Source organism: Coloeus monedula (assembly GCF_965178545.1).
Source record: "Coloeus monedula genome assembly, chromosome: 16".
NCBI lineage: Eukaryota > Metazoa > Chordata > Aves > Passeriformes > Corvidae > Coloeus > Coloeus monedula.
The window spans coordinates 5,077,009-5,092,025 of record NC_138796.1 but is presented as its reverse complement, the minus strand read 5'-3'; the positions used below and the strand labels follow the sequence as shown (position 1 = coordinate 5,092,025).

General features: G+C 50.3%; 1 protein-coding gene across 1 annotated transcript; it reads left to right on the top strand.

The window, feature by feature from the left end:
- Positions 1-3,472: 3,472 nt before the first annotated feature.
- Positions 3,473-4,801, top strand: LOC309578993 (galanin receptor type 1-like; the record flags this gene model as incomplete). The annotated part of the gene is made up of 1 exon (XM_082291980.1): positions 3,473-4,801. One exon carries the CDS (start codon positions 3,473-3,475, stop codon positions 4,799-4,801), a length of 1,329 nt encoding a protein of 442 aa, XP_082148106.1.
- Between the last annotated feature and the right edge of the window lie 10,216 nt (positions 4,802-15,017).

Here is a 15,017-nt window from a genome sequence, read left to right as displayed (position 1 = left end):
GCACATGAGTTGCTGTAAGTAGATGCACAACCAGAGGATTTGCTCTACCTTCACACTCTCAAGGTCCAGCACAAGCTGGAAAACCCTCAGGGTTTCCTGAATTTACACCCATTGTTGGGACAGGCAGAGCATCACTGCGGCTCTGTGTGACACCCAGCTCTTGCTGCAGTGGGAGCAGGGAGGCTGTGCTGAGGCTGCGAGGCTAAATTTACCCTGGCCCGGGACTCTGATGCGCAGTGGGCAGGGCAGGTTTGGGCACATGTAGCTGGCATGGGAAATGTGAGGTTTTTTGAGATTCTGGCAAAGCCCCAAAGTGGCTGACTCACTCCTCTCAGGTCAGTTGTTCACAGCTGTAACTCCAGTGAGACTGGTGGGTTATTTCTGATGCACTTTGCTGTATGATCACAGCCCAGCCCCTTGCCCTTGCTGCTGAAGGATGGCTCCTGTCTCCAGTGGACTTTATTTAGCTTCCACTTCAAATCTGTTCTGTAAGAGGCAAACCAATGTGAAAAGGGTACAGCATTTCTTTCAGTTGGAGATTCCCCATCTTGACTTATCTGGGGACTTTGAACTTGTTAGCATCAATGAACTCGTTATAATCAATGCCCCGTCCTCTCTGTCAGCTGTACACAGCGTATGGATTCGTCATTTGCTGCTAGAGATGACTTGGCACTTGTGAGTTGTGTCAACGGATGCAAAAGCAGATTCATTCTAATTATATCAAACCATTGATTAACTTAGTAATTTAGTCCTGAAGTCCTAAAGGTTCCTCAGCAGTAAATCATGCACAAATAAAGTGCACCGAGGAGAAAAAAAGAAGTTAAATGTATTTATTAGTTTGAACATTTGGAAGGCAACTACCTGAACAAAACAACCCCTGGCACATTTCTGTACTCTCTTCCCTTGTATTTTGTTAATACCCTACTAAAAATGTTGACTTAAACACCTCCATCCTGTGTTTTCCGTGTAATGGCAGGTCTGCCATAGGGAGGCTGTCAGAGGCTGGCAAGGGCTCGGGCACGTGGAGATTTCCAATTGCCAGCACCGAGGCTGGTCCCTGTAGTTGCCTCATTGCAACAGATCTATTTGCTCATGGAACAGCTGTGAAACTGCAGCAGATTTTAGGTATCCATGGGAGTACCCGTGCATTTCACTGCATGGAATAATGTGTACCTTGTGCTCTGGGCAACACTCTGCAATTAATCTGTGGAAGTCGTTTGTCTCTGAAGCTCTATAAATACACATACACAAAACTATAGGAGAATGAACAGTTACATGCTTAAAGCAAATGCATTCTCACACAGGAGAGGTTTGCAGTCTGGTCACATTTGCCTGCCACCCCCTCTCCCAGTCTAGCTCCACTACTGATCTTTCTTTCATTTCACGTAAGGCTGACCAAAAATATTTACTTTATTCTTTCACATGCATAGAATAAAGAGGATGGGGAATTTCCCAGTGAAATCAAGGGCACGCACCATTCAGTGGCAAACAGCCTCCACTAGGCTGTCTTTGTTACTTTGCTCTCCCTCAGAGAAGGCAAAGAAAGAGAATAAAAACTAAACAACTCAGGCAGAGGTACCAATTCTCCTCATCAAACATTTTCCCCTGTGATTCACTGGCATCCTCTGAGCACCTCCAGTCAAAAGTTCCATTTTACAAACCAACCTTGCTCCCCAGCCAAGCCCTTCAACTTTTCAAGCGACTTTTTCCATAACCATTCCTTTTCCCCATTCCTTCAGTTTAATAGAAGAGACCAGAAGTTGGGTTTCTTTGTGCAGCGCTCCTCGTTCGGGTGAGCTCCCATCACACCCGTGGTGGTGTTAACCCTCGGCGTGCCGAGATCCGCAAGAACCTCAGGACGGTGGGAGGTGTTAAAGTAAAGCGCCCGGGGCCCTCCCCGCTCTGCTACAGCTGAACCCAGGGACCCCAGGAGACGAGGAGGAGGAGGAAGAGGGGACCATCAGGAATAGTCCACGACCGTACCAGCCCCTGCCCGGTCCGTGCCCGGTCCGTGCCCGGTCCGTGCTCGGTCCGTGCCCGTCCCGGGCGGAGCTGTCCCTTCAGCACCGCGGCCGGGCCGGGCTCTGGGCTCCAGGAGGGAGGGGCGGCTGGCACGGTTCGGCTCGGCTCAGTCCATCCCGGCCCGGCCCGGCCCGGGCAGGGGCTCGGCTCGGGTCGGCTCGGCTGGTCCCAGCTTAGCCTATCCCGGGCCGGGCCCCGGATGGCCCCAGCCAGCGCTGCGGGCGGAGGGGCGGGGGAATCCTTTGGGGGGGGGAGGGTGGTGTGTGTGTGTGTGCGTGTTCTTGGGGTGCGAGGGGGCTGCGGGGGTTGAGCCGCACCTGCGTGTGCGGGGAGGGGTGCACGGGAAGGGACTGGGGGTGCAAAGAGGGCGCGGCCACGCAGAGGTGCGGGAGTGGGTGCGGGGGGTGGGGGTAAGGAGGGAGCGGGGCGATGGATGCTCAGGGTGCCTGCGGGTGTGCAGGGTACCTGTAGAAAGGTGCGTGCAGCCGAGTGTGTGCAAGGGGGGTGTGCACCGAGTGTGCGGGTCTACAGAGGTGCGTGTGCGCTCAGGGGTGTGTGTAGGGTCTGTCGGGGTCCGCGTGTGTGAGTGCGCAGGGGTCTCAGAACGGGGCTCTGTGTGTGTGTGGCTTTGTGGGTGTGCGGGGCGTGCAAGGTGTGCGGAGGTGTGTGCGGGGTGTGTGCGGGGTTCTGTGCGGGGTGTGCAGCGTGTGCGCGCCGCGGGGAGTGCGCCGGGCTGGCGGCGCGGTGGGTGCGAGCACGCGCGTGTGGCAGCGGGTCGGGCGCTGCCGCCGCACACACGCACGGACACACGGACACGGGGACACACGGACACACACACGCACACAATCCACAGCAGAGCTGCCGGCGGGAGGACCCCGGCCGGAGCTGCCCGCCCTCCGCCCGGTGAGTGCCGCCGCGCCGCGGGACCGCGGGAGAGACGGGGAACCGGGGGGGACCGGGGGTCTAGGGGCAGCCCGGGGCAGGGGTCCGGCAGCGCGGCCGCGGGACACGCAACTTTCGGGGGAAGAAGGGAGTGAGGGACCGAGAGCTGCGGGGGGACCGGGGCTCCTTCCCCGTCCTCCCAGCGAAGGCGCCGTCTCTCCGCGGCCGGGCAGGGGCTCCCGCCGGCCCCGCCGCCGCTGCCGGACCGGTGCCGGTGCCGGTGCCGGTGCCGGTGCCGGTGCCGGTGCCGGTGCCGGTGCCGGTGCCGCGCTGCCCAGCCCGGCCGCCCCGCGCTACGGCCGCTTCTCAACTAAGTTGCGGATAAGCTGCTGCTGGCCCGGCAGCTCCCTGTGAAGGGCGATCGCTGCCCCGAGCTCCCGCTGACCCCTTCTCTCCACACCCTCTCTTGCAGGCGGGGCTGATCCCAGCTCGCCATGTCCGGTGCACTGGAAGCAGCGCAGCAGGCTCTGCCCCGTTAGCCCAGATTGCCCGACGGGAGGACTCAGGCATGGATTCCTCCCCCCCAGAACCTGGGGCCCCCCCTGACCCTCTGCAGCTCTGGCAGGAGGAGAACCAGACCCAAGGCGGGCTCTGGAACGGCAGTCAGGAGCTGGGGTGGGAAGAGCTGGAGAAGATGCTCTTCCTCTTTGTCAAGGAGCCTGTAACCATCAGCCTCACAGTGATGTACTTGGTGTCCTTCGTGGTGGGCTTCGTGGGCAACATCATGTCCATCAGGGTGCTGACCCGCAAGCGCCGGAGTCGGGTGTCCAGCCTGAGTGCCACCCGCAGCCTCCTCATCAACCTGGCCGTGTGTGACCTCATGGTAGTGTGCATCTGCATGCCCATCACCGTGGGCAACCTCATCTACAAAGCCTGGGTGTACGGGGACTTCCTCTGCCGGGCAGTGCCCTTCATCCAGGCTGTTTCTGTCTCTGCCAGCGTCCTCAGCCTGACCGTGATCAGTGTGAACCGGTACTACAGCGTGCACAACCCGCTCAACGCCCGGTCTTTCTTCACCCAGAAGAGGATCCTCAGCACCATCCTGGTGGTGTGGTTGTTGTCCTCAGGGATATGCATGCCCCTCATCTTCATGAACAAACGGGATGAGATCGGGGTGGTGGAGGGCTTGCCTCTGGTGTTTTCCATCTGCAGGGAGATTTGGCCTCAGGAGAGGCTCAAGCAAGCCTACAATTTCCTGCTCTTCTGTGCCCTGTACTGCCTGCCCGTCCTGTTCAACATGGTCATCTGCTTCCTCACGGTGCGCCGGCTGTGGAGCCGCAGCAGCCAGCTGAAGGAGAGCTCTGCCCTGAACCGATCGCTGCCGGCCTCCAGGCTGAAGGTCCGCAGGAAGGTGGCACAGATGGTGGTGGCCCTGGTCCTGCTGTTTGCCATCTCTTGGCTGCCCGTCTACCTGATGGACATCTGGATTGACTTCAACATCCCCAAATCTTTGCAGGATGTGACTCCTTCTCCTTGGATCCTGCAGCTCAGACCTTTTGCCCAGTGGCTTGGCCTCACTAATTCCAGCCTCAACCCCATATGCTATTGCTTTGTTGGGAACCTCTACAGATCAGCCAAGGAAATGAAGAGCAAATACCACCAAAGGATGGTCTCTCTCTTTAACTTCTCTCTGTCTGAAGGGACAACTCATTCCTCAGTCCCAGAGCTGCTCTCTTACCGGAGTTCAGTGGACCCTGCAAAGAAAGGACCCTCCACCACCCCATGCATGGGCAGGAGATGTCAGGGAAGTCATGGCCATAAGAAACAGTGTGGACACTTGAACTCCTGCCAGCATCCACCTCTGAACACTGTCTCCAGTGAGAACACTTCCTTGTAATTCTGCTCAGGAAGTGCCACTCATACCCTCATCTGCATTTAAGGACTCTAGAGATCTTTCTGAACCTGGTATTTTAATGACAGAAAAGAGCTTTCTTCTAATAACTCTTGATACCAGTTCAAAAATGCTGTGACAGGGAAAGAAACAGGTAATGAGATAAAAAGATGATGTATTTTAACTCAGATGAAATTTTAAGACAAATTTATTTTTACTGGGGACAACTGGATGTGCAGCCCGTTGCCCAGTCAACAGTCACATAATTAGACAGATCAAGTTCCCAGCGAGTGAGCTCTCCCTGCAGCTCCATCCCTGGATGCAGAGATGCTGTTTGGATACAGCAACAATTTGACTGCTTGCTGCTGCTCACACTTGCTGATGAAGAGCAGCGATAAGAGGCACTCTCTGCTCCAAATCCATCAGTTGTAGTTGCGAGCAGTGAAGAAAAGCTGGAAACAGCATCATAAAAAGTAATAGTAAATGGAGAATTCCACACACTTCACCACTCGAGATTTCATTGTCTGCTCGTATTGTTTCACTCCTCCCTGCAAATAAATTCTCCTTATGTGAAGAGACCATGCCAGAAGTACTAAAGCAACCATCCCCATTCCACATTTGGGAATTCAGAAGGGAAAATGGGGCTTCAGACGTGATTTAGGAAATGCAACAGGAAAATATTTTTTGGGGCATCAGCTCTTTTTCTTACAGCAGTGTTCCTGCATGTGGAGTGGAAAGAACTGGACATCTGTTAACATGATTTGCACTTGAAAAACCAGCCTTGTTCAGCTGTGTCTGTACCAAACAAAGTCAATGGCATGTGAAAATAAAAATAGAAAGTGGTTTATAGTTAATAAAATCAGAAACAACTAATGCAATGCTATTTGTCTGGGAAGGAGTGAATCAAAGTGCTTGCTTTTCCTGAGCATCACAAGTAGGTTAAAACCTGTTTCTATATCCATCTTCTCCTTTAAAGGAGACTTTGATAAATAAATTGTATACTTTTATTATGTTAGCATTGAAAGACTCTGGTAAAGCTTAAGCATTCTGTTGTTCTGAGCACTGGATCTGTATGCATAGAGGAGACCTTTCTCCCCAAGATCTAAGAGAAAACACAACAGACCAGGCAACAGGTTGGAGGGAAAAAATGTACAACAAAGATCCAAAAGGCTGGAATGATACAAGGGATGAACCCCTTCCCTGGCCGATGCCAGGAGTGAGGGGATGTGCACCATCTCCTGGAGCCAGAAGAGCTCATGTCCGGCTACTTGTGCCCCAGCACCTGGCACAGCCAGTCTGTCCTCTTAGCAAAGTCCAGACTGAACACAGCAGTGTCCCTGCAAGAGGATTTTGAATTTAAAGGAACTCAGGCTTCTGATGACTGGGGGCTTTTTTTATTATTATTACTGAACAAGGGAAGGATGTTTAAGGAAATCCATGTTTCATATAATATCCTGCTGCCTTCCAGGGGGCCTTTTGTTGTCAAAAAAATAGAGACAAGAAAATAGCGGTTCAACCTAACCCTTGTAACGATCACTCAATAGCATTTAATGTTAACAACGATCTGCCTGGGAAGTGAAAGATTTCTCCTTACCAGGCAGTGCCATCCACAATTTGTATTCTCTTTATATGAACGAACAAGACATTACAACTGCCCAGATTTATGGCTTTTATGTGTGCTAGAGATGAGAGCATCTGCATTTTTGCAGGTGATATAGCAGTGTACCCACTGCCTGATCTTTTAGTAGCTATGGAGAAAAGCCTGTAGAGATTTTATTTGCTTTCAAGGCATATTTTTAGGGCTGGCAAAATGTGGCAGCCTGAGGAGCATCAAAAGCTCGCTCTGAATGCCCACTGGTTCCACATCTGTGAAAAGATGTTCTCCATCCCCAGACCAAATGTAACACAGTGTTGTAACCCCTACATTGCCCTGACCAGTGTATTTAATCCTGCCCTGAATAAACTACAATGAAAGAACCACGGAGGTGCCAGACCAGCTCTATTCCCAGTGGTGGCACGGCTCTGAAAATGGACAGGGTCAAATGATGCTGTCAAAGATGCAAGATATACACATTTTAAAATATCCCAGAGGAGGAATTTTTTTCTCTGAATTCATGAGCTGGTGCCTGGGTCCTGCCTGGAAGTCTCTGTACCCTCCATGGAGGCAGAAACACCAGGGACTGTGTTCTCCTGAGCCTTCCCCTCCTGATGCAGGTGCCCGTGCCTTCCTCCAGCCCCACAGCACTCCTGACCAGTGAGATTCACTGTGGCAAAAGTCACCCCCACTGGGCAAGGTTACGTCCTCTTCACACTTCTAAATGTATTTTCCAGTTTCATTCAGTGTCCCTGTTTTCCAATAATAAAGTCGAATTGCTCACTTAACTCCTCTTTGTCTCCTTGGTTGCTTCCTCTCTATCCCCCACACTCCCAATCACTTCTCCACCGTCTCCACAACGAAATCTCCCCCTGCGTCTCCCTGTTATCGCTCTCTGCCTGTGAATTCCCCTCGCTCTAATGACCCATTCATGTCTTCACTTCCCTGATGAAAAACCCCTTCCTGCTCTGCTGATCTGAATGGCTCCTTTTGTGCTGCAGACACCTGTTTGCTGTGCAGAACGCTGATTTATTTTGCAGGGCTTTACCCAGCGGCTGCCAGGTAGTAATGGATTTCGGTCACTCTCACCCAAGGGTAAATGAGAAGCAGTGACGTCAATGTGGAAGCCACACAGCATCCTGTGAGCTGCCCGGGCTCTGGCAGTGATTTTATTAACCTGAACAGGTCTGTGGAACGCAGCAGTGCCTGGCTGACTCATCCTGGATCCCAGAGAGGTGAAAACTCAGCATTTGGGAAGGCGGCCTCTTCCCTCTCCTATCTGATAAAAGCTCTCCTTATACTTAGAGCTGACGAGATATCTGAGTGTCCTCCAGGCCACACAAGGTCCTTGTTTCAGGTGGCAAGTGCTTTGATAGGCATTCAAGGGACTCCTGGTCCTTCGAGGAATCAGGAGTGGACACAACTCTGGCTGGTGAATGCAGATGGTTTCCTCAGAGGAGCTCAAGCCGAATGTCTCGCACTCAGTGTGTGGTTGAGGAAATGTGTTTCTCTCTAAATGTACCCAGACAGACTGGAAATGTGAGCTTTAGGTGTCTCAAGGACAATGTTTTCCCACAGCAATGCTGCTAATGCATCTCAGTCCCGCTCTTTCCCCACGGGTCTTTCCTCTCTGCTTTGCTGTTTAAATCAATACAGGCATTTTACCACATTACCAAAATAGGATGTTTAAAACAGCTTTACTTAGAATCACTGAATCATTTAGTTTGGAAAAGACCTCTAAGATCATCGAATCCAGCCATTAACCCAGCACTGTCAAGCCCCCACCAAACCCTGTTCCCAAGTGCCACATCTTTTAAATCCCTCCAGGGGTGGGATGGGGACTCCACCACTGCCCTGGGCAGACTGTTCCAGTGCTTGAAACCATTTGCTGTGGTAAGGACTTACAGGCAGCTGCTGCTCAGTAACTCTCTCAGGCATATTCCATGATCTGTTCTGGTACTGTCAGTACTGCCTCTGAGATGAGACAGGTTTATTTTCTGTGAACCACGGGGGAGATGGAAGAGAGACAATCTTTTGTACCAGGTATCATCGAGGTACGTACAATCACGACTGCTACGTAGCCCTCGTATGGAGATTGATGAATCACTGTTCCTTATAATAAAATACTCAGGGGAAGCCAGTGAAAGGATTATACAGAATGTGTAAGGGCAAGCAGTACCTCTTCTCGCACCATGGGCTCACAGGAGGTGGTGGTGAGGGCTAAAAGCAATAAAAAGTGTCCAGAAGGAGACCAGACTGTTCACAGCAGAAAAGACCATCAGCAGCTATTTAAAGCAATGATGAAACTTCTGACCTAGAGACCATTGGGTAGATAACCTGTAATTTCCACTCTTGCTCCTTCCCAGGATGTGCTACCAGCCATCACTGGGAGCTGGCTGCTGGGCTGAGCATTGTTTGAGCTGTTCAGTACCCTTGTTTTTACATCCCTCGGAAAAAACCCTCCACGTTAAAGAGCAAGGCAAGAGCAGGGGATGATTTCAAACCTGGAATCATTTGATCAATGGTAAAACTTTGCAAGACGCAGTCACCTGGAGGCAGGGCACGGTAACGCTGACAGTGCAGGCTGAGAAATGCTCACTCAGGCACTTCCAGAGAGAGAGCTGAGGAGCCCCAGGGGATGGTGCCTGGTGCCCACTCCACTGCAACACAAGAGAATCAACAGATCCATCCCTCTTCCAATATTCATCAGCCCTCTCAAGGGGTCAGCAATTTCACTGCAACATTCCAGAAAGAAGAATACCCTCCAAAGGGAAACTCCTGCCTGCTGGTATTTTACATATTGTTCTTAGAGATGCTGGCCTTCAAAATAGGATGGAAGCTGGCTGGCAAGTTATCCACAACACCAGCAACCCCAGCATAATTCCTCCTGCACTCCCTCCACCACGGCACATCCCACACACAGCAACACCTGAGCTCTTCTGATATGAAGTATCTGAAAGAGAAGGGAGACTGCAGGACTTGTCTGGGTTTCCAGTGCATTGTGATGCCCTCGTAAAGAATCAGAGAAGTATCAGTGTGAATCTTCTAGGAAAAACCAGTGCATCTCAGTTTACATTTGTGATTATATTTGTCATGAAAATAAATCACTGGCAGCCCCTGGAAGAGCAAATAAAGGAGCAGCTATGAGCAGGTACAACCAAAGAGATTGGTGGAGCCCTCTGGGAAAGTCAGCCTCCAGGAAAGTACTGCTTGCCTAGCATGTATAGGGATCGTATAAGACTTTCCCAAAATTTCCTGGGATGAATGACCACTGGTTAGGTCAGCTCAGGGGCACAGGAACTGCAGTAATTGCTTTCTCTGCCTGCTAAACACCTTTAGGTAAAGCCTCAGACTCAGAACTGGCACAACACAGCTGCAAAATCAACGCAGCCTCATGTCAGCCACCCCCAGGCTCCTCTGCTGGACCCTGAAGGAAGCTCCTGGCTGTCCTGATCTAGGGATTTTCTCCTCCTTCGCTTGAAACCACCAGGAAATATTTTAAAATATTTCAGCAAAAAAGATGGATGCAGCACTTGCAGAGAACATTTTTCCAAGTGAGGAATCTACACCAGAATGTTCCTGTTTGGTGTCTCTTGCTGATTGCAAGACACCCCTAGAAGAAATCAATGCCCGGAGTGCACCAGTGAGGAGCTGGCTCAGGACTGCCAGAGCAGGGGGCACTGATTGCCTTGTGATTATCCTCACCCCATGGGGAGAAGGGGAAGTCTCATGGAGCTGCAATGTGACCTTTGATTTTAAATGTTTTCTACGCTCAACCTTTTCCTTCTTAACTCATTGCACTCTAAGACAACTGGTTTATGTTGCACACCGGGGGGTGGGTGAATTATCCAAGGATAATTTATTTTAAAAAATACACATGAAGTGTTTCTGCACCTGAAAGATCCAGGAAATAACAACTTGTCCCCACATGCCTTACCCTTGTCTCTGTGAGGTTTTATGGCACTGAAGAGCACAAAATGCTGTGTGCACTGTAGGATAAAATCACCCAACTTAAATCATTCCTTTACCTGGCAGGCATTTCCCAGCCACAGCCCTCTGCCAGGCTCTCTGGGGCCAATCTGCAGAGCAGCGAGCAGTGGCCTCCCCCTGCCCCTGCCAGATGTGAGTGTTCTGTGGCTGGCCAAGCACCTCCAAGCACAAAGCACCAGCATCCCTGGCTGTGCAGGTTGCTGCCCCAGGTGCTGAAGAGTCTCTGCCTTTCTTCATTTTCCACTTGAGGTGTTTTCAGTCAACCCCCGCTTTCCTGTCCTCAGCCATTCACCACGAGAATGGAGCTGCTGAATTAAAGGGCTGTATGAATGAGTCTTTAGGCAGATGTATCCCATTACCCAGAGCTCACAAGTCGTGAGCTGCTATTTCTTAGTGTAAGGAAGGAAAATGTGGCAAAACATTCAGGAAATAAGCTAAAAGATAAAAGGGGGAAGGAGAGAAAGTCCAGACAGTGAAACAAAACCATCTTAAGGCAATTACTGGGGGAGAAATAGATCTGCCAAGGATATTAAAGCTCTCATCCACCTGCTAATCTCTTCTGATAAAGGTCTCACTGGCTAAACTAATAACACTATTAAATCTGCTGTAATCAGTACCAGAGGCAGCCCAAGGATCTCACAAAGTCACATGCCTGGAGAAACACCTTTTCCAGCATGACTGTGCACAACCAGCAGCAGGTAAGCGGTACCTGCACCTGAGATGCAGCATAATTGCTGAGGGACTGTGACTCAGTCACCTCCCTAATTGCCTCCCTCAACTGAGAACTGAACCTGGAATTCCTAAGGCTTCATCCAGCAGTTCTGCTTTGTCAGGCTGTTCTTCTGGGCTCTGGTAGCATGGGAGCAAACAATGAGTCCCTGCACAATCAGTACAGATTGGTATTTGGAGTGGGCTGACTCATTAAGCTTCCATGAAGGTGGGAAGTTCTCCTGCAGGAGCTTACGACACAACACAGCCCCTGGCAGAAATGCTTAGAGGAAAGGATACGTAATGGAAAACTATCCAAATTCCTCCTCCTAAATCCTCACAGCGGGGCAAGGCTGCACTCTGCTCTTCTGTGAGTGGGAAGGGAAACAGATTGTGGGGGGACAACCAGCCCTGCGAGGTCCACATGGTGACCTGGAACATCAGGGAGAGGTGCAGAGGTGCATCCACGCAGCAGCACGAGACAGTGAGCAAGAGTTTGTGCAAAAGCGTTTTTGATGTCACCTCTCCAGCAAGGCTCTGACTGCCCAGTGAGGCTGTGGGGATGCTGCTCCTCAGTGGCAGGAGAGCATGCCCAGGCTCTTTGCTCCCCAAAAACATGCAGATCATGCTTGTCTTTCATTCCCTCTCCACTACTGTTGGCTTCAGCAGAGTTTCTTCTGATTCATACCCGCGGGAGATTAGAATGAAGCGCACAGGGAGTGAAATACTGCCAAGGTGAGGCTGCTGTCACATCAGCCACTGTAATTCCACTGCCCTAATGGATCTACTCCTAATTTACAAGTGAGAGCTGGACCTGGCACCACAGGCTGAGCACAAAGGCATCATTTTTATACAGACAAATTTATATCTGAAATAAATACCACATTAGCTCTTTCCAAGAGGTCTGAGCTGCAATGTATTCTTTTCTTTCCCTGTGGAAAGGTGGAATTCTCGCTAATGCTTTCATTACCCTCAGGTATCAAGTTTGGATATTTTTTGGCCACCTGCTTGCTCCACACAGACTGTCAGGGGCCAAAATGGGCAACTATGTCCTCCAGGGAGTCCTCAGGCAATTTGGTGGAAGAGATTTTAAGCCCCTTCCTGAGGCTGCCTTTTGCTGGGAATGACACAGTCCTGATGATGTGCAGCCTCTTACACAAAAATTCAGATAATGAAGAATAAATAGTAATCCATCTGTATGGGCTTTTCTTGCAGACTTCGGAAATAAGGAATGCTTACATATGAGTACACGTCCCAATAACAGTGTAGGCATATCAAGTTTAGAACAGCGTGGTCCCTCTAAAAGTTGGTGAATATTTGTGTGATCACAGGCTGTGAATGGAAATTCATGGCTTAACCAAGACTGTGTCACACAGGACCAGCTGTGGGGATTCAAATGGATCTACAGACACACATCCTGGAAGGAAAACACCTATGGCAGCCACGTTTCTGCATCTGCAAGCACAGCGTGGGAAGACTGAGTAGGATGGGAAAGACTTTGCTCTCAAATAACAAAATACTCTTTTTGATCTCATCTCCTTAATTCTCTTCCTGAAGTCCAGGCATGACAGCCCAGAAGCCAGAAAGCTGCCAGATTTGTCATGGAAACAGCAAAGCTTTTCTGCAAGGCTCAGTGCCAGAACTGGAAGCCAGAACTCCTAGAAACAGCAAACAACTCTTTCCCAGTCTTTTGCTCCATCAAGCAAAAAAAGCAAAACTTGGGAAAGTGGGGAGGCAGTGATGGACGTGGGGGTCTGAAAGTGGTAATGGAGCAGCTCCCCCTCCTCCATACCCACAGCTGAGGGAAGCCAAGAGAGGCACTCCCAGGACACGTGGAAAGCTCCTCGCTCCAGGCTGGCTTGGCTGCAAAGGCACAACACAACCGGACAGCAAGACCTTAAATTTCTTATCTGCAGACTTGAAGCTGCTAAACCAGAGGCAATCTTTGCTGCTTGCTCTTGTAGCTCAGAAATAAGGGCCATAACCCAAGGACTCCTCTCATGCTGGCAATTAGAAGTGACTGGAGGAAACTCTCAGGGCATGGCACTTTCTGATGAAGGTCTGTATCCTGCCCCGTGGGAGTAGAGATGTGCAGTGCTGGTGAGAGAGCTCAAAAGGAGTGGGAAAGAGAAAAGCAGTGTTTCATTTGTGCTGATAAGCTTCAGCATGTTTGGTCCAGCAGCCTTTGCCCATGGGAAATGTTTTGATACATTATTGTTGTGAGGTTTGTTGGGGCTTTTTTTCCCCAAGTCCTTTTCTCAGCTGTGAGAAAAGCCAGAAATTATATTTTTTGTTCTTTGGCATGCTGTGCTGGATAAGAGAAATCTGCAGATAAAGGGGTGGGATGATGGAGTGCAACCCTGAACAAAGAGCTGGATGCAGACAGAGCTGAAAACAACACAGATTGCGAAGTAGCAAGAAAGTACCTAAATTAAGTAACCATAGGTGAGCACTTCTGCTAGGAGGAGCTGCTCGAGAACCAACCAACCAACCAACACAGGGACTACACAAATTTGTCTGATTTTATATGCCTCACCTCTCACTATGGGATGGTCTGCTGTCCAGCCAGGGGAAGGGGAGGACAGCTGCCCTTGGCAGTCCCTGCTGTCCTTTCCATTGCCTCTCAAGTGGAAAATGGTCCCCATGCCCTCCTTGTAACATCACATGAGCTGAGATTTGACTTCCCCCAGTCCTGTCATCCCCAAGGAGGTGCCAGGAGCCTAATGCCACAAGCTCCACAGCCCATGGCTTCTGTCCAAGAAAGAAGGGGCTGGAGCCACACAGGCTCCATTGCAGGGACTGGACTTTCAAAGGGAATGGGATCTGCGTGTGTTTGAAAGCATGGCTATTTAATTGGTCCTCTCTTTGCTCCTATTTTTATTGCTAGCCATTTAAATTATACAAATGAGGTTTTCTCTTGTTTTGTCCCCAGAGAGCCAATGCATTAAACAAAACATTAAAATATAATCACGGAAATTCTCTCATATATATTTATAATGTCAGAATTGCTGGCATTAATGCAGAAGTGGTTTCTTCATGCTTATCTCTTCTCACTGCTTCTATATCCAAAATATACAGCACACAAAAGATAAACACATTAAACTGCCCAGCCATTAACACATCTGCCATCCAGAAACAAATGCAAGGAACAAATTTACAAGGAAAATCCAGTGAAGGAGACAAACACAATTACAGTGATGTGTCTCCACCACTGTCTCTGATCATTAAGGAGGATGATAAGAGAAGTGTCATTCCAAAGACTGGCTATTTGGGAGCTGTTTCCAGCGTGAAAAGTCCCAAGAAGAGAGAAAGAGCAAGGTGGAAAATCCACAGTGACCCAGAGAAAGCAGGTTGGTTTGCTACATGTGTGTAGTGCAGGAACCCCCTCATAAATACTGGGGGACAACTGGCACAGAAGGCAGAATTTAAACCATATTTTCAATAGTTACACCCCAAATATTCCCCATTTTCAGAGAGAAACAAGATGCGAAGAGCAGCCCTCAAATACACTCGATAGGAGAGGAGGGTAGGAAAGGGTGAAGGTGCTCAGAGGTTCTCAGCACCAGCAGCCACGACCTGCTCCAGCCCCTCTGTCACTCTCGAGCTCCTGAAGACCTGCTCAGTCCCATCTTGGCCTGTTTGGTGTTGCTTTCCCAGAGCAAGCTGTGCCCTGGAAAGATGCCAGTGTCAGGGTGCCTCCACAAGGGCTGTGAGGTGGTGGCAGAGGGTATCACAGCCATCAGAAGCCGTGGAGCCTGTGGGGTCTGCATCAAAGTGTTCACCAAAGTGATGGAAATCAACCTCTGCTCTGCCAGAGTCTCACTCCCTTCTCATATTCCCTTCTCATTTTCCTGGGGAGGGATTACTGCAGCTTTATCCAGGCTGGGAAGAGTCCAGCCTGGCATATCTAATCAAGGAGCCAATCTCTTC